We start from the raw sequence: 24,490 nt of genomic DNA, 5'->3' as shown, positions 1-24,490 counted from the left end.
GGGACGCCAATCTATCCATTTAGGCCAACTTGCTGTTGGTACTGGGCGCACTATGCTTGTTTTAGCTGCACAGCAGTCCCCGCTTTAAGGTTGTCTTACATGACACTGGCCGATTGGCGTAAGCGACGTTGTCTTACATGACCCTGTTTGTCGAGGATACCCCATGTGTCACGAAACGATTACTGTCTACAGTAAGAACAAGCCAGGTGCAAATACTGTCAAAAACAAACCAACGGCGGACAACGGTCCGAGGATGAGTATGGTAGCGCCATCTGGGAGGACTGACCGCAAGCAAGGCTGCAGAGCCAAAGACGCACTTGAAGTTCGTTTGAATACGCGCACTTATGACTTCATTGCTGACGTCCCGAAAACTCGCGATTTGGCGGGAGAATCAAAATTTTAACCTAAATTGATTAATTTCACAGTGAATGCGGCACCATTTGCTGCTGAACAAGCGCAAGGGGCACTATAAAACACGAACTCTTTCGAATAAAGCAAACTTGTATTTTGCCCGCATGGCCCCTTCAAGGGCTGCATGCACCGACACCTAGTGAAGGGATTCCCGAAAACTGATCTGAACAACGGCATATCGAACACTTCAACTCGAGTGTCTTCTTGGGCCGCATGCAGGAGAGCTCTGCCACCAGTTCGGAGACTCGAGGCCTGTCCTCGTCTTCACCGACCAGGAGACTGTGGAGAAAGTCGTCGCTGCCCAAAAGGAGATCCCGTCCATCAAGGTGCTCTGACCACTACTCACAAACTTGTGAACAGGGCAATAAAAAAAAAATTACAAAAAAGAGGCCCTCGAGAAAAAACATTAAAATGAGCAAAAAACCGTTCTATTTTACTGGCATACAAGCACGTCATGACGAAAAGAAACGAAAATATAAAAAAAATGTAAAAACTTCGAGTGGGAATTGTCAGATAGTGAGTAAGCATTCTTTCTAGGGGATCATCTCCGCATATAACCTTTACGCATGTTTGCCTAGACGGCATAGGGCCTAGGGCGTTTTAATAAACGGCCTTTACTGTGCACGAGCTGGTGGCCCGCCGGCTGCAACATCACTTCAGACTGGCTGTAAAGGCCGCGCTCTCCGGAATTTCAGTTTCAAAATCGTTGACTTTAGTGCGCAGCACTGTGGCGACCGTTACTGTGGTTTGACATCGGCGTCGGTGTCGTAACCCAGCGAGCGAAGACAGAAAGAAAACGGCGGAGGAAAGTGTGGCTAAAGTGTGAGGGGAAGGGCGGTATGCTGAGCCTGCACGAGACGCTTCTCGGCGGCGACGCATGGCGAAAGTGTGAGGGGAACGCAGTGAGACATGCTGGGTGGTGTCGACGCGCTGCGAGATGACGCCATAGCAGCACGTGCCGTCGTGCGCTCGACAGTAATGTGCGTTCACTTCCTGAGACGCAGTTCGTGCCGCCGACGCAGAGGCTAACCATCGCTGCCGTCGAGAGAACCCACGAGTGAGTGCTAAACAACGAGTGAGGCAACCGGTGGTTGTTCTTCGCGTCGTCCTCGTCGCGTGGCTCATCCAAACCACGTGACATTTGCGCTGGAGGTTCAAACACGACTTACAACGACATGCTGGGCGGCGGCGACCCGCTGCGAGATAACGACAGAGTAGCGCGCGCCGCCGTGCGTTCGCTGTTCACACAATCACTTCCTGAGACGCAACAGCTATGCGACGTGACCGAGAAGACTACAGTTCCCGCTGCGCACAAATATCGCATTGGGGAGTAGTACTCGCCAGCCGTACTTCTTTTTTTTTTTGTTGATCGTTTGCGGCATGGATGTCCTTATTTCAGCTGTCATGTTCAGACTCTAGAAGTCTTTTTAGAAGAACTATACGGAAATGGGGTTTTCAAGGCGTCGAAATTTTCCCTGCACTTGGTCTTTAAACGGACACTAAAATGTAAGAAAACGTTGGCCTGCATCGATAGATTACGGCGCCGACAATCTAAATACTCCATTCTCGTGAGTAGCAGTTGTTTAATAAAGCAGAAAATGCCAGAAACGTGAAAACGGGGGTCGACGCCCCGTACGCTTTCGGGTACTACGGTTTTTGACTTCACAAAAGTGGTGAACGGCGAGAGCTCATTGGAGAAACATCTACAAATGTTTTCCTGACATAAACAGTTCTTAGGTGGTTAAGCACGTGAAATAAATGCAAAATTAAAACTTTACGTGAGCTCATCTTATTTAAAAAACACAGACTACAGCTTCTATACATTGCGAGACAGGCTGCGCCCCTCACGCTTCGGAGTCGTCCAACATGTTTTCAGTTTCGTTTTTGGAAAATACGTGCTTTATGTTGGTGCGCAATTAGCGAAGTTAATAATCTACGACGGTGAACGAGCTCCTGCAAGCAATAACCCTGGCAGGAAGCGGCAAAAGGAATAAGATGTGTCAGCGACCCGCCTGCGCTTCTAATCTTCTGTTCTACGCACGCGGATATTGTAATGTGTACCGGCGCCCGGTCCGAACCTTATTGCCCGTGAAAGGCAAAGGAGTAATTACCTTGTGCTCCTCCGTTCGCCACGAGCACCTGTTGATCATCCGTAAGCGTCGCATAGCTCTACGCTTGGGCCAAGGAGAGCCGGGCAGGACTACTGAAATGGTATGTGCGCAGGCCGAAATATGTGTCCGGCGGTTTATTCGAGCGTACAAAAACATCTTCACTGTTAGCTTATCGAGTTCGAGTGCTCGAAGAGGAGAGCGCGGACGCAACTGATCGCATTTCACTGACGCACTGTTTATCGCGCGTCAGTGGCGCCATTGCGCGGGAGCTCGCTTGAGCGGCGTCGGAGAAAGCTCACGCGGCGTACCCGTTTCAGGTATCGCCTCACAGGTGTGTGGCTTCGTGAAACGGTGGATGCGCTGTTGTTTCCATGGCATCTCAGATACGACAAAAAGCATTTCTCGTTCTTTCGAAGACAAACCATTAAAGTCCAAGCCAGCCACCTCGGCCAGTTAATCATTGTCGGTATCGGCCATGGCTTGCAGACGTATAAGCTACCGTTGCCAGCGTGAGGGCGCCTAGAACGCACCGGTGCCTCGCTCCTACTTTGTTACGCAATGGCTACGCCACGAAAAAATGAAAAGAAAACCGGAGAGAGAAATGACGTCTTTATTTACTCATTTCTCAGCAAATAATGCATCGTTTTCGTCGAACAAAAGCTGAGAGTGGTACGAAACGTACGATCTTTCAGTTCAAACAAAATTTCATTCAGCCTTTAGTGTCCCGTTAAGCACGAGTACAGCCGCAACAAGGGCGATTGGTCAAGACAGTTAGTCATAGTAACGGAGAGAGGAAGAAAAATGCACAAAGGAAGCGGAGAAATGATAATCGTGAAAAGATTGAAAAACGAATTCGGCGACATAGCCTGGGGAGAGGTGACGCTGAAGATAAATCTGGGCGCCTCTGTAGTTTTACCCGCCGCGGTGGCTCAGTGGCTAAGGCGTTGTGCTGCTGAGCCCGATGGCGCGGGTTCGATTACCGGCCGCGGCGGCCGCTTTTCTGATGGAGGTGAAAAGCAAAAACGTCCGTGTGTACGAGATTTCGGAGCACGTTAAGGATCCCCAGGTGGTCAAAATTAATCCGGAACCCTCCACTATGGCGCGCCTCATCTTTCTTGAATAAAGCTTGTGCAGTAAGCGTCCCCCAAATTCCTACGAATATCTTATTACTAGGGAATGCGTTCCTTAGGAAAAGCGATGGCAAAGTGTTCGTGCTGCTGACCGCTGTGCTTGTTCACCCAGCGCAATAAGTGCTTCCCGTGCCTCGGTTTTACGCTTTACAGTAAAAGTTGTCAGCCAGATTTGTGCCCAACTTTTTATCTGCCCAATTTTCTGCAGTGGTGCGTTAAAAAGTGTCTTGCGCGTACATTTCTGTCTAGGTATGCGCTTTCTCTATTGTTTTTTTTCTGTTTTGTCTTGTTCTTCGACAGATAATGCCAGTGTCTCTCGAGTTTCTGTTTTTCTCTTTCTGTGTTGTTTAGTGTGCATCCAGTCAATTATTGAGTGCTTGTTAATGTAAACTTGTATTCTCACTCCTGCCAAAGGAATGGCACTCAGGGTGGCAGTATTAAACAAATAAATAAATAAATAAATAAATAAATAAAGTTTAGGTTGATTTTAATTGATTATTACTTATATTACTTATATTATATTACTTATATTACTTCTCCCGCCCGAGCGTACCAATCAGCGAAGCGTCGCATGTGCGCTTGTGTTGAGCTACATTGACTTCATAGACTTTACTAAGCTTGATACAGTCTACAAACTAACAAACTAGAAGCTCATTTTTCCAGGCACAAATGGTGTCGTGGCTTAGTTTCAACTGAGCGAACGAACTGCGACGACCCGCCGCCGGCCGCCCGACTGACTCTGACTGTCGGAGGTTCGGCCTGCCGCGCAGTAGCGCGGTCAAGCCAAGCCTGCCAGAGTAAGCGTCATACGCCTCGTCATAGGAAATCGGCAAGGAAGATGCAGAGAGGAGGATGGCACTTTCGGATTGATTTTTCCATTATGCGGTAAACGCCACGAGAGTGGTCGAAACATGGCCTAGGGTCTCCAAACTTGAATTCTGGATGCCTCATCGCAGACGTCACGAAACACAAGATTCAGCGGGAGAATCAAAGCTGACATAAATTGTTTAATTTCTCAGTGAATAAAGTATCCTTTGGTCCCGTATAAGCGCGGAGGAGGGGGGGGGGGGGGTCGCAATAAAACATGAAACTTTTTTTAATAAAACCAACTTTTATTTTGTCTGCATGACTCCTTTAAACGGAAGGGCCGGCCTCCGCGAGTTTTGGCGCGAACTTCAGAGGCTTGATAGTTGAAAACGGTGAACTATTACAACACGCAGACGATCGTGGTGTTCGGAATCCACGCATCCGCGCTGCCATTCGAGCCACTGCGGAAGACGGCGCTGTCCGAGTATTTGGCCCCACCGGCCGCAGATCCGGCGAGCCTACTGCTCGTCCTCTACTCGAGCGGCACCACAGGGAAGCCCAAGGGCGTCATGATCTCGCACAGGAACGCCGTCGCCTACATGACAGCGGCCGGGTCAGGACACCTCCATCCTTTCTTTTTTCTCCGAACCAGAAGTCTAAGACATGCCGCATTGACTCAACAACATTTATGACATTGCCGCGCTGTTAAAGGCTGCTTTAACCACGTTCGAACCAAACAGGTGAAGAGAGCAGATGGATCCACTTATAGCAAGTAATTCACACGATCGCATCTCGCAAAGCGTGGGTTGTAGTCGATATAAGAGATAAAACACTCTCAAACTTAGTTGCTGTTGATGTTGTAGCGCGCGTAATATATGTCGCGTGACCTTATAAATGATACCAGAGTCGTACAGTGCTTGAAACAATAATTCAGTCAATATTAATTCTTACGTGACCAAAAATACATATAAATTAACTGTGAAGGTTCGCATAATTTTGGCATCAAATACTAGTTTTCTACATTGGGAACGCGATCACTACTTCCGCGCTCAAGCCAAGTTAATTTTTCAGCCAGCTTGGAGGAATTAGAGAGTTTTAGCCAACCGTTTTCGACGGTACGCCCCGGTATCGGCGGCACGCTCAGCACAACCGCGTTCGCGGCCAAGCGCGGCACGCATGAGCAATGGCGCTACCGCTTGCTATCGGAGCGGAGCGGACCGTGAAAAACGGTCAGCTAAAACTCGCTAATAGAACAATAAGCAGCGTGTATTAGGCAACAATATCAGGCCTATCGCCGATCCGCCGGAGAAAGAAAGCGATTAATCCCGCATGCAAGTGCTGGTGAAATGTATCAGCTTACGTATACCTTGTGTTTTCATGTTTTCAGTGACCCATTTGTCGGCTCCTACCTCCTCCGCCGCCTATCCCTCTTTCTTATTTCTTTCCTTCTGGCCCCATTTTTATTTCAATTCCTTAGTTTCACTCTATAAAACATAATAAAAGAGCACTGAGCACCACTGCATGGCGGAATACGTCTTCCCGACTATGCTACCCAGTTAGTGGAGATGAGTGAAGGTGAACGACGACGCACACGTGAAACAGCATCCTCGCCAAATCACTATGGCACGAATAATTGCGAATGCCTACGCGCATCGAAGGACCTCCTGTGCTCTTCGCGCGGCAAAGCGGACAGCAGCTGACACACATAGATCATAACGATGCGTGTGTATGCAACGCTAACTGTTAATGGTTCCGTTTGGCGGTGCCTTACAGAAGAGCTCCTGGTTCCAGCGTCCCCGCTGTTATGCTGGCCACGGGCCCCTTCAGTCACACATCCGGCATCTGCATGGTGAACTGCTGCTTCGCCCGGGGAGACGTGCTCGTCATTCTTTCCAGCCCTGACCCAAGCGTTCTCGTCCCAGCCATCGCCAAGCACAAGGTAGGATAAAATTGTCGCCAGGGGAAGGCCGGTGGAGCACTGTTCAAAAGGGGCCGCCCATCGTCTCCTACCAATGCGCGCTGAGCAAGCGTGAACCGTTACGAATATATACTTTCTGGGCTGCCCCGTTCCATGTCGTCCTCTGATCTTCAGAAGTATCAATGCAGTGTGGCCAGAAAACATCTACGCCTGTTTTTCCTGTCGTTCCGAACTTTGAGATCCAGTGATTACAACAGCGTTGATGCTAGATCCACTCATGCCTGCAGGTTGTGGTGGCTATTTATTTGCAATCAGCAATAACTGCCACACCAGCTGACCCACGACAATATACAGTATATGAGGATATGAGCGTCTATCTCGACTGAAGAGCGGTATGATGCGCAGCGTACAGGAGTAGGGGCGTGTACCGCAGTTCATTCTCTTCCTCGTGATGAGTGGAGCCACGGAGTCTGACTACCATCCCTCAATTGCATTATCGGTTATCGATTGGGCTGCTAGTGAAAGCGGCGATCAAATATATGCCGCGATGCTAAGCCTAGAGTTCTCTCCGCGGACAGGCCAAGGAGCATTTGGCTTATGCGGGTGCTTTGATGCTGCGGGGTCGATTCGCAAACTATGTGGATGCGACATCGAGTGGAACTGAAGAACCCAACAGAGCGGATGACCATGAAGGGGCTCCATTCGCTTTCCATACGCTCAGTTATGGCGCGGCAGTTTGAGGCCGACCTCGAAGAAACATGGAGGTGCCGGGAAAATGGCAGGGTCGTTCTTGACTCCTGCATCGCTGCTGCCGAGGAATTTACGATTGCGAACAACTCCATGGTGCAGGACGCGCTTGGACACGCGCAGGCAAGAGGACCCAGGCAGTGACTTTGACGCCGAGGGCGAGACCTCCGCCCAGCAGCCTTGAAACGCTCTGCTACACGCGATCAGCTGGGCCGCAAGATGCCATGCAATTCCTATCATATGAATTGCATGGCCTCTGAATGCAGTGTAAGGTCCTCCAAATTAGTCCTTACAACTTAAAAGTGCATTGGTTATGTTTCTGCATGCTAGATGCAGAATTTCGATGCAACAAAATTTTAATATATCGAAGTAACATGACGTTTTTGTCGAGAGAAATATAGCTATATCGTCGTTCGTAAAACTAAAAATGGGAATGGCGTGACTAACCCTGCCAATGACGGCCTCGAGATATAGCAAACAGCTCTTTCTCTCTTTTTTCTTCGTTGCAGGCGACGGCCCTGTTCGTGTTTCCAACATACCTTGGCACACTGCTCAGAAGTCCACTCCTTGATAAATACGACTTGAGCAGCTTAAAAGTTGTCAGTGTCGGCGGAAGTACAACACCGCCTCAATTGGCAGCCCAGGCCCGCGGCAAACTAAAGCTCTACGCACTTGGACAGGGTATGTACAGTGCCAACGGGCACCCCCCAGATACGCTTTAATTTACCTCAACGATAATGTTTTCTGCAATAGTGAGAGTGCCACTTCTCGCTTTCGTGGTTGCAATGCTTTCAAAATTATGTTCCTGGTGTATTGTTTGCAGCATGTAAGCCATGGGCAAATGAAACGCGAACACGAAAATATGAACCAGAGCACACAAATGGCGCAATTTCTTTCCATGGATGTCAAAATGACGCGTGGCTTAGTTAGAGAAACAAACTTTGTGGATTGTGGCTTTCCAAATATACCAGTACTGCGCTGTTATTGGGCCTCAACGAACAGTATTTTTCAATTATGCGTGTTGTGGTTCATATTTTCGTGTTCGCTATTCACTTGTCCATGACTGTACGCAGCGCCGGGACATTCACAGAGAAAGCGTAATAGCTTTATTGTAGCTCTTCAATAGATACAATTATTGCGTCCAAGCGCCATTATTTAAAATTTGGATGGGGGAGGGGTGATTATCACCAAATCCCTTGTATAACCGCGGCCTCTAAACATTCGCGCTCTTAGGCGATAAAGGCCGAAAAGAATGCCCTAAACGGCAACCTCCTCTGCCGGTTGTTACGAATAGCATTCTCTGAACAAAAGAAAAAAATTATAACCGGAGTGGTGAGGCGACCAACATCACCTCCACTCTGGTATATTTCATCCCTCTGTCATGGATGACTCAGAACTGCTGTTTAACTAGCTTATTTGAGAAAAACTGTGATGTACGACCCTTAAAAAATTGCGCCCACCTCCCCTCGCGGGAACCCTGGTGTGATGCGATGGTGAGGGGCGTTCAAGCGCAAGCGGAGAGCAATCGTCGACCGAAAGGCCGCCGGAGAGCGGCACACCGGTGTTACGAATCGGCCAACGCCGCCGTATTTTTCCCGCATCAACCACCACGTGGGAATCGACCACGTGCGCCCGCGTGTCGGTGAATCGTACTTTCGTGTCTCGACATGCCGGGTCAGTCACCTCGCTTTGCAACGCGCCTCTGCATGGCGGCTGCCAGCGGCACGCCTAGGCATGCTTCATGACGTTCGCCACACCCTTCAGGCACCTGCGCGTCGGTGAGTCCCGCCTTGACCTTCCCGGCTCAGACGTTTTCGCTATCGGCGCGATCAGCAGTTGATAGCGCGACCCCGGCACCTTTCAAGGACCCTCTCCCCCCCCCCCCCCCCCCCTCTCGGACGCCATGTGGGACGAAGCCATGAATGACTCACGAACTATGGAAAGAGTGTGTGTGTGTGTCTGTGATTTCGTGGCGTGTTACTCTTGGGGGCGTTTTCGGGTATAAATAGAAGCAGCACAAACGCTGAAAATCATTCCTGTCGGAGCAGCGAATCCATGCGGTCGCTCTGCTCGTGTCCTGTATTGTAACCTCGCCCGTCAGGGCATTGTGTGTTTCTTTGGCTTCGGCTCACCTCTCGCTATGAAGTAAACAGTTACGTTATCCTACTGCTCTGGACTACTTCACGGCTGCAACAGCGGATGGCCGCTCGCACCATACACTCTACCCATCGTATGTTGGAGGCCACGGAGAACGGATCGGGTGCCCCCGCCCGGTCGCAACACCGGTTATATGCGCAGCGCGCCCGAAGGAGAGGTGACCGCGGAGAGAGAGAGTGCCGCGGCTATGACGCAACACAATCCACTTTAATCCAATCCAAATTCAAGTCAAGCCAAGCCAATCGAATCCAATCCAATGCCCCTCGCGAGACAGTGTTCGCTATCGGAGAGGAGAGGGGGAGAGTGGCTGCGGACAACAACAACGGACGCACGCAGGAAGGATAGGGCCGCCGACAAGAGATGCTCTCAGCGTCGCATCTAAAATTTCAACACGACGACAATTGCATCACTGCATCATTTTCGCATTGTTTGGACTGTGTTGATTTTTAGCGTTCCGTGTGAAACAAAAACTCGGGGATTCGTGTTGAGAGTATGGGAAAATTCATAAAAAAGGTCTTAGGCCCTCCATATTTTGATATACCGTATTTACTCGCATAATGATCGCACCCCTGAAGTGTGTCGTCAAAATTCGATTTTCTTGTTATTTCCCGCGCAATGAACGCACCCAGAACTTGCCGCAGAAATATGCCGTATGGGTGCCAAGTCTAGCTGATGATGTTCGTGCTTACGTCCCTTTCCGTCCCTTTCAAATAGGACATAGCTACGTTATTGCGGCAGACTTGCCGATATTCGCGATATCGGCAAGCATGCGTTCAATATTGCTGAGGAAGAAACTATCATTAAAGGCACATAATGTACTCACAAGACAAAGAAAAAAAGCGCGCTCAGCCTTCTGCGTCTGCAGCCAGATCTCTTTTGATATCCCGCAGTGTGACAGCGGTTGACCTGATGTCACCTCGCAGCGGACTCGTTCCAGCGCATGCATGAAAACAGTGCATTTTGCGTCACTTTGCAAAGCGGCTGGAGCGGTGTGCGGAGTTTTTAGTCTGTTTTTATTTATTATTTTTATTATGTTCATGAGCATTATTGTAAAAATTTTGACCCGCAACTTGCTTGCGTTTGTTGTGCTCACACGTTTTTCGCAAAAAAGTTATCCCGCGTAATGAACGCACCCTTAAATTGGCATCAATTTCTTTGAAAAAAAAAAGTGCGATCATTCCGCGAGTAAATACGGTACTACATCTTATATTGCCTATGGAAAAATGCCTGCTTAGCAGTGCATTTGTGTTTAGACGTGAACCCTACTTTAAAGATATCGATGTAAGCTTTGTGTTCGTAAGCTGGCCTTTCCACATTCTGTGGTGCGCAGTGAAACATGGTCATCTACGGAGGGGGTATGGTTACGGCCCTTTCCACTGCCACTGCCAAGTGGATTTACACGTGTGCATATGGTTACCACGCGAATATGCGAATGCTCGCCCATACGTGAGCACACCACACATATTCGCACATGCATACATAGAAATAAGGTTAACTATTTACGCTATTAAAATATTTCTTGCAGAACACAGTGACAATAGCAGCAGAGTTATGTAGTATTTATATAAAATTAACGCGATGCCACATACAGTATGTCCTACAGCGTCAACCCGCCGCGGTGGCTCAGTGGCTAAGGCGTTGCGCTGCTGAGCACGAGGTCGCGGGTTCGATTCCCGGCCGCGGCGGCCGCTTTTCTGATGGAGGCGAAAAGCAAAAACGCCCGTGTGTACGAGATTTCGGCGCACGATAAAGATCCCCAGGTGGTCAAAATTAATCCGGAGTCCTCCACTACGGCGCGCCTCATCGCCTGCGTTGCGTCGGCGCGTTAAACCCTACAATCAATCAATCAAATCAAACCTACAGCGTCACCTGTATGGTCGCTTTAGCCTACTACATCGGGACACAATGATACCGCCTGCTAGCATGATGACAAAAAAGCAAGAAAAAAAAACACATTGCACATCAAAAGCAAAAGCAGGGAATGTGTTGAAATAACTGAAGCAGGATCCGAAAGTCACACCATGCACATCTTCAGCCACTTTCGGAACAACAATGATAAATAATTATGATAAGCAGTAAAGAAGGCATATAGGCTTGACAGTGACAGTAAATGACAAAAAACCATATTGTTTCATCATCTTTTTTCAACACCCCCCCCCTCCCCCCAAATGGTGCCACGCATTTAAGTTCAGTAAACATCTGTTTTTTAACGAAGAGAGGGGGTGAATGCCGCGCTTTACACAGAACATGTCGGGCATGTTTACCACACAAGTACTACGCCTGTTATCCCTCGCAGGGGCAACTCCTGATAAGGGGCAGAAGCTGACCGTTCAATGTTACGCCGGTTTGCAAGATTCGTAATAAGTACGGGATTATCAGCCTTGAATTTCTGATTGGGTGTAGTTCTTGAGTTGAACGTTGCAGTCATTTCTTAGAGGTACTCGTTTCCGAAATATTAGTCTTGCCCTCTGACGTCGCGTCCGAATATCACGTAGTTTTGATGAACACTTCCACAATTTCTCTGGTCCGCGGTGTAAGATATTTTTTAGATGTGGACACAGCGGCTCACCAAGCTGCCAGATAAGGTTGAGCTGCCGCGCGGGGAACTTCGATCTCAAGGCCATCTGGTGGAAGAAATCGATGGAAGAAATCTGGTGGAAGAAAGCCCTAGCTGGCCTTGCGCCATTAACATTCAAACATCATCATCACCATCTATACTATCATGTGTTTTGTACAGAGTCTCTTCATGGTCGTTATGCCCTGTGGAAAAATGGCGCAATAAAAAACGCATGCACTAACCTAAAAACTTCGCCATTTCTCGGCTGCTTTAAAAAATACGGACGAGCTCGCACGTGCGTGAAAGCGGCGACCGAATAACTGCCGTGATGCTAAACCTAAATTCTTTACGTAAACCGTCCACGGAGGGACCTGTTAGCTGCAACAACGCCGATTACGAGAAACGCAAGCGGGCCGCAAGTCGTTGGTGAAATTTACAAAAATTGTCGTCGGCAAGCGTGTTGTGTTTAGCAGTACCCCCCCCCCCCCCTCCCTTTTCCTGTTCCTTAACGCCAGGTTCCCCTAATATGAAATAACACACATCAGTGAGAGTGGTTGACGCGAGAAAGGATGTGAAGACGCGACACCACTATTCACCCCGAGCGCGAACACAGTCGGCCCCTGGCGGCGGCGGGACGAACCGCACCTAGTGTGGATTCTGCTTGTTTACGTTGCGCGCGGCGCAAGACGCGTGCTGCACACGACAAAACAACCAATATGTGTACTCATTTGACAGTAAGCAATGACATAGTTACCTCTGCTTGCGCATTTCGTCTAGAAACGCAATAATCAGCGGCCTTTGCGGGTTAATGCGCTGGTTTAATTCCACGAAAAATCTTCGCCGTGGTCACCGCTTGAGTGTAAAACGTGTTATAAATATTGCTTCCACACATTTCACTTTTCGTATTGTTGAGTGCAGCCGTCTGCCGTTTCGGGGACGTCGAAGGGTGCTTTTAGAAAGTGGCGTGGTGATTATATGAAGGATAAAAGTTTAGTACGCGAAACGGGTAAGAAGCGACAAGACCTGTGCCTAGCCGTGCATTTGCCACGCCCTTCTAAAATTACGCCGTTTCCTTATAGAAAGAAGAAAGAAACAAAAACAATTACACTTGCCACGACCCGTGAGCTATCGCCCATACATTACCGGGGACGTATTTTATCCGCATGCGCCTGTGTGATCGTGTTCTTCCCGTACCTTTTCTAAAATAAATACCATTTTTGGACAGTCGTTGTTTATACTGAGTTGCTAATTTTACGTATTATTTAAAATACGTTTCTATGGATGCGCAAAAGTATTTAGGGGGGATTTCTGGGTAAAATTAAGCAGTTGTGAGTTTGCATCTGTCATGTGACATTTCGTGTGTCATTTTCATATATAACATTTTCAAATCCCGCGATAAATCACCTTGTCCAGAAGTGTGTCTCACTCAGCATAACCAAATGCCTAATATGGTCACGTCTTAACCTCTTAAGGTGGACCTAAGTTAAAAGAAAGAGGAAAAATCACGTAATATAATGCACGTTGTTGCCCACATGTGTGAGGGGTGTGTGCCATGGCTCGCTGTTTTTTTTTTTTTTAATTTTTTCCCACAATGCTTGCTTTCAATACAATTTTGAAAAAGGAGAGAGACAATTCCTGGACAATCTCGGACCAAAGGGGGTTAATCAGTTTTGAAAATACGTGTTGAAGTAATGCTTTTTCATCGCTACAGAACACCACGCCTAGCGTACTTTCGATTGTAAGTAATACTTATAAACAACGTTTGGCTTTTCGCGTTACATGCGTTCTCTTCTCGCTGCTCTTGCAACGGTGGCAGACCCCACTCCTCCCGAAAAAATAAAAAGACGAAATGCACAGAAAACTACAGAAAACTTTTATCCTTGCATTTTTTAACCAATCCTCAAGAATTAAATGCCAAGACAAAGGCGATGTTCAGTTTACAAAACAAAGTAGTTACCGGGAACCCGTTGCGCTGTTTCGCAACGAGAAATAAAAAGGAATCGTTTTACTACATCTGCAACAGCGCAACTTCATTTGTCATCTTTAGGGTTCGTAAGCGACCTTACGCAAGAATGCATACACATCTCGCTGTTGCAGGCACCTGTTATATTTTAAAAGGAACGCAAATAGTCAACAGAGCAGACGTAACAGAAAATTTTGCTCACTGTGAGGTCCCAGAAGCTTATGGTTTGCACACTGTAAACCTGCTTGTCATTTTGCGAAAACCTAGCTAAGCATGAGATGTTGCTTGTTGCGTGCGTTGACAATTCAATTCGCAAGTTCACTTGCGACGAAAGCCGTAAATAAGTGATCCGACACCGTTATTCATCAAACCTTCATTCAGAGTACGCTAAAATTTCATTTAAAAGACCCGTTATAGCGGCTACATTTATACCTCTGCGCTGATCAAAATTCAGTAATTTTATGTTGCCTTTCGAACACACAAAAAATATCGTAAGCTCTTAGAAAGAATGTCGGGGCAGGTAGGTAGTGTTACCATTTCAGGGCATCCCACATATGCAAGAATGCGTCATGCTACCAGTGAAAGCGATTGAGATTGCAGTTGTAAACTGAATTTCAGAGATCGAGGCTTCATGATTTGTTTCTGCTTATGCTTTTATTGACGGCTCAAAGCCATAGTCTCGAAAGATCGAGCTTGCTACGAGCCACGGCGTACAAGTTCATTGTCACTATTACGGCCATTCTGAGATTCCCGATGGGTCGTCGCTTTTTTGGCGTAGTAATGAAAACTTACTGCCGCTTCCATGCTATACATTGAACGTTGAGGAACCGAACTACAGCATACAACTCTTGTTTGCGCCTTTCGTGCGCACATACGGCGGGGAAAAGGCACGAAGCGCGCCCACTGTGTGCATTCTTACGGGCCGCTCAGCGGAGCATCCACACTAGCAGCGCGACGCTGTCGCCACCTACATGTCGATCTCGCGGCGAATATAGTAACATGCGCGCCGGCTGCAAAAAAAAAAAAAAAAAAAAAAGTGGGCGTACTGCCGAATGGGGCCAATGACTGCGCGTATCATGGAGCAAAAATGACATCAACAGGTGCTTGGTGGTCTTATTCCAAACTGGTGAGCGCCATCCAGTGTTTTGAGGCGCGAGATAAGAACGAAATCCCCAGGCCTTAAAATTGCCACTTTTAATGAGCGATAACTCGGCTAATAACTACTTAACATTTCCAAATCATTTTTGTAAGAGGGCGTCCCTTCGATAAGTACTCCAGCGACTGCGCACGTAAAATTGCAGCCTTCGGAACCCTATTAAGTTGACGAATTAGCCATGAGTCACCATTTGCCTTCTCCAAAGATGACCGACATAAATCGAGGCTCATAAGGAAATAACCTATTGTTTGATTGTGAGGTTTTTGCACATAGGCGATGAGGCGCGCAGTAGTGGAGGGCTCCGAATTAATTTTGACCACCTGGGGATATTTAACGTGCGCCGAAATATCGAACACACGGGCTTCTTCGCGTTTCGCGAAAAAGCCCACCAGAAAAGCGGCCGCCGTGGCCGGGATCCAAACGCGCGTCCTTGGGCTTAGCAGCACAACGCCTTAGCCATTGAGCCACCGCAGCGGATAAATAACCTGTTGTTGCCATACCATACAGACTCGCTATAATTCTGTTCAGACGTTCCCACCGATTATCTTGACCCGATTCGGTAAATATATGTTTCGCGTGCTCTGAACAATCCACAATCGCTGGCTGTGAGCGTTTGCATCGCTGCTAGCAACCCAAAAATTTTGTTTTTTCGGAATAGTTTCCGAGCTATGTCAGTTGTTCAACAATGCAACTGTAATGCTGAGTGATTTACTCTTTTCCCTTTGTATTACACTTGAGTGCAGTTTACTACCACTTTCAAGCATACCCACAAATGTGACCTGACTCTCAGGAAAAATGAATGATTAAAATATGTCATAATGTTCCCCGTGGCTGCACTGCAAGTAAGGTTACGCGAAGTGTGGCTGTTGTCTCACTTGCTTCAGTAAAAAGACAATGTATCCCACAGAACTGCCTGCAGAACAGAGACTACGGGGCAGAGTTTGCAGTGGAGAAAGCAAAGACGCTAGAATTTTCGACACTGCCAAAACGCACAGTCAGTTTTCAGGGTGCAGTCTTGTAACACTTCTGGAATTGAACGGGTGCCTATATTTTTTATTTCCTTTCTAGCGAGTTGCAAATCACTAATTAAGTAAAATTATGGGAAGAAAATAGAATTTTCTACACTGCACACACTATAACTAAACTTGTTTCTATAGCAACAATATTATAGGCCAAGTGCCCCCAGTTCTGCCTTACTTATTGCTACGACATTTTCTATCACTTTATTAAGCTGTATAGCCACATGTAGTCATAATAATCCTACGGTATTTTTTCAAGCACCGGCCAAGAAAAGTAGGCATGTTTTACGCTGTATATATGGTCAACCAAACCATAGGCAATATACCATCCTAGAGCTGGGCTGTAATAAAAGAATGATGCATCTACGATTTCTTAAAAAACAAGTAGGAACCGCTCTTCGTGGAGGAGCGATATTCTTTCACTAAGCTTTCATCGCGTCATAAATTGCGCTCGTGGCATTATTTGTATGCCACTTTGCATGAGCCAGCCACTGAAGACCAGAGTAACGGCATTCAAATGTTAATGTCTGTACAGGTTATGGACTCACGGAAAGTTTCGGTGCCGGTACATTTACCTTGGCGCAAAACCTCGGCATCGATTGCGTCGGGGCACCTAGTTTCCTATCTGAACTAAAGGTAAGCGCACCGCAAGTGGACCGCCGGAACTGCTCTTAATTGATCTGAAGAATGGTCTTGGGTTGTATATATCGTTTTGTAATACATCATGACTGGTATAAGTCATTCAATTCAGGTGAATAACGTATCGCAGGTTGTGGACATTGACACTGGCAAAAAACTAGGCCCTGGACAGCAGGGAGAACTTTGCATCAAAAGCCCTTGCTGCAGCATCGGTTACCTGAACAACCCCGGGGCCACTGCGGACCTTTACGACGAGGACGGCTTTTTGCGAACAGGTACAAGCACGTCATTTCTGGTAATACTTTCCCACAGCGAAGTCCCGACGCTTCGGAAGCAGTGTCAGTCTGGTTATAGCACGATGACATCACACCTAAAAACTGCCAATGTACCCAGTGCATATTACCATGCGTACCATGTTTTTTTTACGGCGAGCAGGCAGGCTGACTCTTACACCTTTTGCAAGCAAAGCAAAAGCCGGATAGCCTAGTCGCGCTTCGACCACGATCTACGTATTACAACAAACTGGAAGCATTAAAAACGCCTAAGGCGGCACCTTTGCTCTATATATGCCTCGTTGTGCCCTCCCCGCCTGAGGTGCGAAGGGGAAACCAGTGCAGCCGACTTGCTCAGCTTCAGCCAGTTCTGGGGGCAACCGGTGGGACACCTGGCTCGTCTGCAGGCGACATGGGCTACTACGACAAGGAGGGCCTGTTCTACATCACGGACCGGATGAAGGACCTCATAAAGTGCATGGACCAGCAAGTGCCTCCCGCCGAGCTGGAAGGCCTGCTGCTTCAGCACGACGCCGTCCAGGAGGCCGCCGTGGTGGGCGTAGCCCACGACGACTACGGCGAGGCGGCCAGGGCGTTTGTCGTGCTCCGACCCGGGTACGAGCCCAGTGCGGACGTCAGGGACGCACTCCTTATGACCGTGGCTGGTAAGTGCCCATTCTCTACAGGTTCCCACTCTTACCGTTGACCAAGATTCGCACAAAAATGTGCGTCATACCATACAGCGGAGCACAAGATGCTTCTCCAACTGAATTAGCAACCGTGAAAGAATGTCTCAACAGATTTAATACTAACACTTGAAAAATCTCCCGCTGTGTATGTCTGTAAATCAATCATACCTGTTCCGGGCAGCCATGGCCCGCTCTTCCTTGCGTCGTTCTTCCGCTACACCATTATTGGATGTATAGGGCCGTCCACTTTAGGTGAGAACAGGGCACAGCGTGGCCTCGTAGGGTGCCTCGATGCGAGCCCGCTCAGCGGAGCGGGCGCGCATCGAGGAGGCACCCTATGTCTATTGGCGGTGAGATGTTTGAGTGGCGCCCCCTGGCTCTGACGTCGGCTTAGGGACTCGCGCCGCTGTCGTCTGCTACACTCCGCTTGTGAGGGGCAGCAGTGTCTGTGCTAGAAATCGCCCGCTTTGTTGGTGTAGTGCATAAAAAGCGTATTTCTAGTGATTCAGTTATTTTGCCAGCTTCTGACGCATCTGAATAATTTGAAGCTGTGTCCCCCACTAGTTTGCAACACACGATGATATAGAGAACTTTCTTCAGAGCATCGGTCAGAAGGTCGTGTGTAACTCGTCCTGTCTAGCTTATTCGCGCAAGGATCAGCGCTCAGAGCTCCTCGATAAGTATCCAAAATCCGCAGGCTTTCCTGCAGTATTTTTGAGATGTTCTTATGAAGACTCAACAGTCTAATGCTACGTACCAAGCAGCGAGCCCACACGCACATCGCACAGCAGGAAATAAAACGGCAGTCTTCTATTTCTTGCGTTGTTGTCTTGTATCAGATGAATGTTTCTGGTTTGTTTTTTTCTTCCCAACGAATAATTTTTCTGCACCGTCACAAACGTCTTATTAGGAGGTTTGGGGGTGTTTGGGAGTCTCACATTGTGGATATTTTGTTCAGGTTGTATGGCATACATTCCCTTCTTCACAAAGTGGCTTTCATTGCGGCTGCGTGCAAGAAGGTGCATAACCGCAGCGTGCTTTGTTTATTCACATGCAAATACAATGAGAAGGTTTGTGCTACGCCACCGCGATCACGCCCCAAACAACGCTGTCCACAGTACTAGAAGGCGGCTTTTGTGCTCCGAATTTATATCGTAACCATCGTTGTCATAACGAACTGACTATCAACTCGAACAATGATGACATGATTACGGTGTTGAAGGCCTGAAATACTCGATAACTAACGCAATAAATAGTATACCTGCATATATTACAAGAATCTAAACCGATGAATATTTCTAAGCAGGTCTTTATTGCTTTCCAACCCTTTCAGGCGCAAAGAACAAATCCTATTCCACTCAGGATGCCGGTCTATCAATTGAAGAAAATTACTTTTACTTTCTTGTCTTGGTCTGAGGACCCGGTCCTCTAACCAGCTCGATTTCATTGTTAAATAAAGTTTTCTACTCCTCCCCCTACTCCTCCTCCTCTTGAGTACAGTTTTCCTATAACGCATATCCGAATATGGGGAAGATATTTGGCTTTGGAAACTGTACCGAAATATCCCTTCAGGTATGAACAAACATAGTGTTATTGTATCTTTAACGTAGACGTGACTCGTTTCGCTTAATAAACCTGCTACTGGTTAGGAGCCTGGTATAAAACTAGCACGCGCCTATATACACAGTGGGTTATTTGGAACTCAATAACCTACAGTTTTTGCAGCCCATAGTGAATGTCGGCATACTTTCATGCCATGACAACGTAAAGCGATGCGATACAATACTTTGGAGCGTTCGGCAAGGTTTCGAAAACAGTTTTACCTAACATATGATTACCGGGAATCGTAATGCTTTCTGCCAAAGCCAACAGCCCTAAAGGCCTAGATTTCGTTTTGGTCTTCCATTTTTGCTGTTGTCGGTCATGAGCAGCTGACTGTTCCTTTTGTTCGAAAGATTGCTCAATACAGAAGCTTACGCCTAGCTCCGACTCTTCGCGCTTCGCACTGGACAGGCTTCGCAAGGAAGGGGACGACGCCGGCAATGTTTCTTCCGTAGCGGTATCCAAAACTAAACTTTACCTCACACCATGAGCTAGTGTGCGATTTTAAGCCTATTAATATGATAAAATTTACCCACACGCCAATTCTGGTGCGGACGAGCATCAGACGTTGACTGAGCGCAAAGAAACAGCAGGGAGAGCGAGCCTGAGTGAAGCAGACGACAAATGCGAGAATCCCTAAGCTGACGTCACAGAGACGCGCGTCGCAGCGCCACCCGTGTTCGCGCTCTCCGCAATACTATGGCCTCGCTCTGCGGAGCGCCAGCGCACAAGCCGCCACAAGCCGCGGCCGCGCATCGAAGGTAAGCGGCGCAGGCGCATTGGGGCTTGGAGGCGGGGCTTCGTGTCGTCTGCTAGCGAGGGAGCGCGCCGTGCTTGCTTTGCTGGAAAGCCAGCAGGCTTGTAGAGTCTTGCTCGCCATGCTTGTAGCGTCTTAGCGCGCCGCGTCCGCGTTGCGCGAAAGCGCACTTTTCTCACTGCGCCGCGTTTGTGTAGTTTCTGCGTACGACAACTGAGTGCTTCCTCTTTTAAGGCCCGCGGTCCCAGTTAAATGCATTTATTGCTGAAGGCATTTCAGGAATGGTTTGTCAGGGGTTAGAGGGTTTAACGCCGCGAAACGACTCTTGCTACGATGGCGCTGTAGAGAAGGGCTCCGGATAACTACCAGAGGCTCTTTACCGTGCACTGATACCGTGCAGGAAACGCGCTTTCTTCCATATCGCCTCCTTTGAAAAGCGGAACCTGCTACTGCGATCGAACATGGGTCTCCCGGCTCAGTATAGCCAAGCGCCCTAATCACTGAGTCACCGTAGCGGGCCAGGTCAATTCCTGGCGGGTTTCTCAGGACTTTACCGCACAATAAAATTAAAGAAGAACAAGAAACAAAGCTTTTTCTGCGTGTGGTACCTAAAGCAGACGGCCATATGACCCGATATGCCTTCCGGCCCACTTTTTCAACAGCGGAGCTGTTGTTACTGGCGTAAGTTCACCGTTGCATGAAAAAATACCAAGAAAATTCCAAGCGCTCGTGCATGGGTGCGCGCCTCGCGGTGACCGCCGAGCGCCCCGTTACGCGCAGTGGATTTAACGAAAATAAAAGAAACTCCCAAAAACCGCGAGGAACAAGAAAATACTGAGCGCTAGTGAGCACTTGCCTTGCGTAACCGCCGAGTCCCAAAATCGTGCAGCGGCTTTCGCAAAAAAAAAAAAAAAAAAAAAAAACGCCAGCAATGTTGTCAGCCGCTCCCGCGCATCTAAAAAAGAACTCCAGCGCTAATGCTAAAGACCTAATGCTAAACATGACGAGACACCCTGCTTGGGGAGAGGTCATCGCGACCGCCACATTCCCTAGAAGCCATTATGGATAATTGGAGACATGGCTAAGAGTGTGCGAATCCTTCCCGCGACGACTTGCGGATCCCGCCACCACTGCCTCGAGTCGATGACGAAGAGATGATGGAAGGATAAAATGCTGACGATGACTTCGCATCCACCACTCGCCGCGAAGACGACGACGACCTCTTTAATGTATATAACGACGATTACTAGCATCGCAACTATGCAGATAAGCAATGATATTAAAACTGAACGGTGTCCGGTAATGCTCACGTACTACAGCTTCACCATTCGTCTTGTCAATAAGTGCAAGCTTCCTTAAATGTTTTTGATCGGAGTGTCAAATGCTAAGTCTAGCTTGAAGACGCTCGCAGATTGTCCGATGCGACTTCGAATGCGATAAACGAACTCATGGAAATCGACAACAATATCGTAAATAGTCGGGAGGCTGGCCCGATGGTGGAAATGGTGTGGCCATCTCGCCCGGCTGGGGAAGCAAGCCTGGAGGGAGTTCGCTACTCAAAGACGTCAGCGGATGTGTTTGGTGTAAGGCTGAGCAGGAGGTTCAGCTCTTTTTTAGGGCACCGTCCACCTGCTTTCGTCAAAAGTCCCAGACCAGCGAAAGCTACCGCTGGTGGCAGGAGGAGCAGCAGGTTGGGGCTCTGCAGCAGGGAGCCCAACGAGGTCCAACTGGTCCGCCAGCTTGGTCAAATCCTCAGACAACTGGGCACGCAGATCTAGGGCACCATGGCCCTTCAACGGGGGCTGGGGACAGTGCACCCTGGCTACCAGCGGCGGGGGAAGAGGCTAGCTGCAGATGGGCTTGGAGAGAGCGTCCCCGCAGACACAGGAGGCCCCGTCGAAAGCAGGCACAGGAGATGATGGTGGCTGTCCTCAACCTGCATGGCGCCAGGAGTGAACAGAAGTGGGGGGAGCTCACCAAGCAAATGCGAGATGAACACATTGCAGTATTTGCAGTGATTGAGACCCACTTACGTGAGGAGGAAGCCCCTCCGAGTGAGCCAGGCTTGGGGTGGGAGGGGTGTAACAGGGCCTGCTCGGAACGCCGTGGGGGTGACCTAGGATGCCTATGGGCAGAACCCCAGCGATGGACTAGAACACTCACCACATGCCGGGAGCGCATGTGGTTGAGGGGGTCCATTGCTGGGAAACCCGTTGCCCTGGCAGTGGTCTACTGGTGGACAGGCAACTCGAGGGATCACAACGTGGAAATGAGTGCATGTCTACGAAAGGACATCCAGAGCCTGCGAGAGGAGCATGAGATCCTCTTAGTGGGCGACTTCAATGCCCACATAGATGACCTTGGTGACCGCCCTGATGCCAGTGGCAACTTGCTGTTGGGGTTGGCGGAAGACGAGGGCCTAGTGATAGGCAACCTCGCAGGCAAATGCACCGGCAGGGTGACATGGGCTGTACGTGATCTACAGTCGTGCATTGACTACTGTTTGATGTCCGAGGGCCTTTATGCGGTGTTGGACGCAATGATCATTCACGAGGACGGGAAGGGGAATCTGGGAAGTGACCACAACCGTATCGTGCTGACATTCCGGGGGCACAGCAATCACTCAAGACGTCAGGGGAACCGGCAGACACGACTCAATGAACGGCAGCTCCAGAAAGTGGCGGATCGACTGGAAATGAGGGCGGAATAGATTACCACGTACGCAGGAATGATGGGGGTGATGCGGGATGAGATGAGCAGGCAGGTGCCTTTGAGAGCACGGTCACACTGCCCAAAGGCGTGGTGGAATGCCGAGGTGGCTGCTGCAATACAGCAGAGAAAGGAGGCCAGCCGCCTCCATCGACACCTGAACAAGGCTGGGGACCCTGAGGCTACTCGCAGAGCATGGGAGACTTTCCTGGACTGCAAACGCTCAGCAGCAGCGCTGGCGCAGACCAGCATCAGAGGGGCCAACAAGCAGTTCATGGAGGAGATCAAGGCGGCGGGCCGTCAGGCGCCTAAGCGTTTCTGGCAGAAAATCAAGAGGGACACACGGACGGCAACGGGCACATCTCTGCGGGCACCAGAGGGCAACACGGTAGAGGGGAAGGACTGTTTGCCAGTGTGGAACAATTGGCTACAGTCACTGCAAGCAGTCAGGGGCCCCCCGGAGCAGCAGAGTGGGTGCACGGATCTGTGGATCCACTGCAGCGGCAAGGAGTCGTCCCAGTGTGAAGCGGCACTCCGTCTTCCTCCCACAGAGAGGGAGCTGGAACGGGCAGTGAAGAAGGTGAGCCCTGGAACGGCACCTGGCGGTGACGGTGTCCCAATGGGCTTGGTGAAAGTTTTGGGCCCCCTAATGTGCAGACAAGTGGGCAGGTTCCTGACTGAGACTCTGGAGAAGGCTGCCATCCCTGAGGAATGGTCAAGGAGTCTGTTAAGGCCACTGTACAAGGGGGCTGGGGACAAGACGGACCCAATGAATTACAGGCCCATTGCGGTGACCCCCGTGCTGTACAGGATGGCGATGCAGGTGGTGCGGGAGCGACTGCAGGGGTGGGCAGAGAGGAAGGGCCTGCTGGGAGAGCTGCAGATGGGTTTCCGGGCAGGTCGGCGCATTGATGACTGCCTATATGTGCTCACCCAGTGCATGGAGATCGCGCAGCGCACCAACCTTCCCCTCTATGTCGCTCTCCTCGACATCAGCAAGGCCTATGACAGTGTGGACCGGGAGCTCCTGTGGACCATCCTGGATAGGTACGGCCTGGAGGAGAAGGACGTGGACCTGCTTCGAGCCATCTACGCAAATGTAACAGCGCAGGTGGTCTGGGAGGGTCACACGGCAGCACCGGTTGAGGTTACGCAGGGGCTGAGACAGGGCTGTCCTCTGTCGCCTCTCCTCTTCATGCTGTATGTTGGGGGGGTGCTAGGACGCCTCCAGGGATCCGGCCAGGGCTTCAGGCTGGAACATAAGGAGGGTGGCCAGACAGTGGTGGTGAACATTCCGGCGCTCGTGTACGCGGACGATTTTGCGGTCCTTGCTGGCTCCCCGCAGGAACTGCAACAGCTGCTGGACACCTGTGCCATGGGCATGACCGAGCGCCATCTTGTCTTTAACCCAGCCAAGTGTGTCGTGATGGCTTGGGGTGTGGGGGCACAGCAGACAGCCCCCACCTGGCGCCTGCAGGGAGCCACGATCCACTTGGTCCAAACGGCGAAGTACCTGGGCGTGAGGCTGACCACTGGGACCAGTTGCTACCTCGCCGAGTATGAGAGCGAGCTCAAGGCAAGGGCATCCCGCAGTAAGGGCATGCTGGTCCGCCAGTCCCTGTGGTCGTTCAACAGGTACGAGGTGACCAGGGCACTATGGAAGTTGGTCGCCGTGCCGGGCATCACATACGGGAACGCCGTGCTCTGTCTGTCCTCGGGCACCCGCGAGTTCCTGGAACGGTGCCAGCGATGGGTGGGGCGACTGGCACTGGGCACCCATGGGCAGTGTACGACGGAGGCGGTGCAGGGGGACATGGGGTGGTCCACATTCGCAGCGAGGGAAGCA

The 24,490-nt window shown here is 49.6% G+C and overlaps 1 protein-coding gene across 2 annotated transcripts in view; it reads left to right on the top strand.

Annotated features, from left to right (window-relative positions):
- Positions 1-24,490, top strand: part of LOC144155361 (luciferin 4-monooxygenase-like) — a 72,617-nt gene that overhangs the window by 20,759 nt on the left and 27,368 nt on the right. For both annotated transcript variants that reach the window (XM_077686732.1, XM_077686733.1), the window contains exons 4-10: positions 631-737; positions 4,873-5,072; positions 6,233-6,398; positions 7,634-7,805; positions 16,512-16,612; positions 16,746-16,890; positions 17,295-17,552. In XM_077686732.1, coding sequence (XP_077542858.1) covers positions 631-737; positions 4,873-5,072; positions 6,233-6,398; positions 7,634-7,805; positions 16,512-16,612; positions 16,746-16,890; positions 17,295-17,552 — 1,149 coding nt within the window. The remainder of the gene's footprint in view (positions 1-630; positions 738-4,872; positions 5,073-6,232; positions 6,399-7,633; positions 7,806-16,511; positions 16,613-16,745; positions 16,891-17,294; positions 17,553-24,490) is intronic.

Source organism: Haemaphysalis longicornis, unplaced genomic scaffold (genome assembly GCF_048455015.1).
Source record: "Haemaphysalis longicornis isolate Haplotype H1 unplaced genomic scaffold, Haemaphysalis longicornis Haplotype H1 scaffold_1, whole genome shotgun sequence".
NCBI lineage: Eukaryota > Metazoa > Arthropoda > Arachnida > Ixodida > Ixodidae > Haemaphysalis > Haemaphysalis longicornis.
This window is presented reverse-complemented; position numbering and strand designations above follow the sequence as displayed.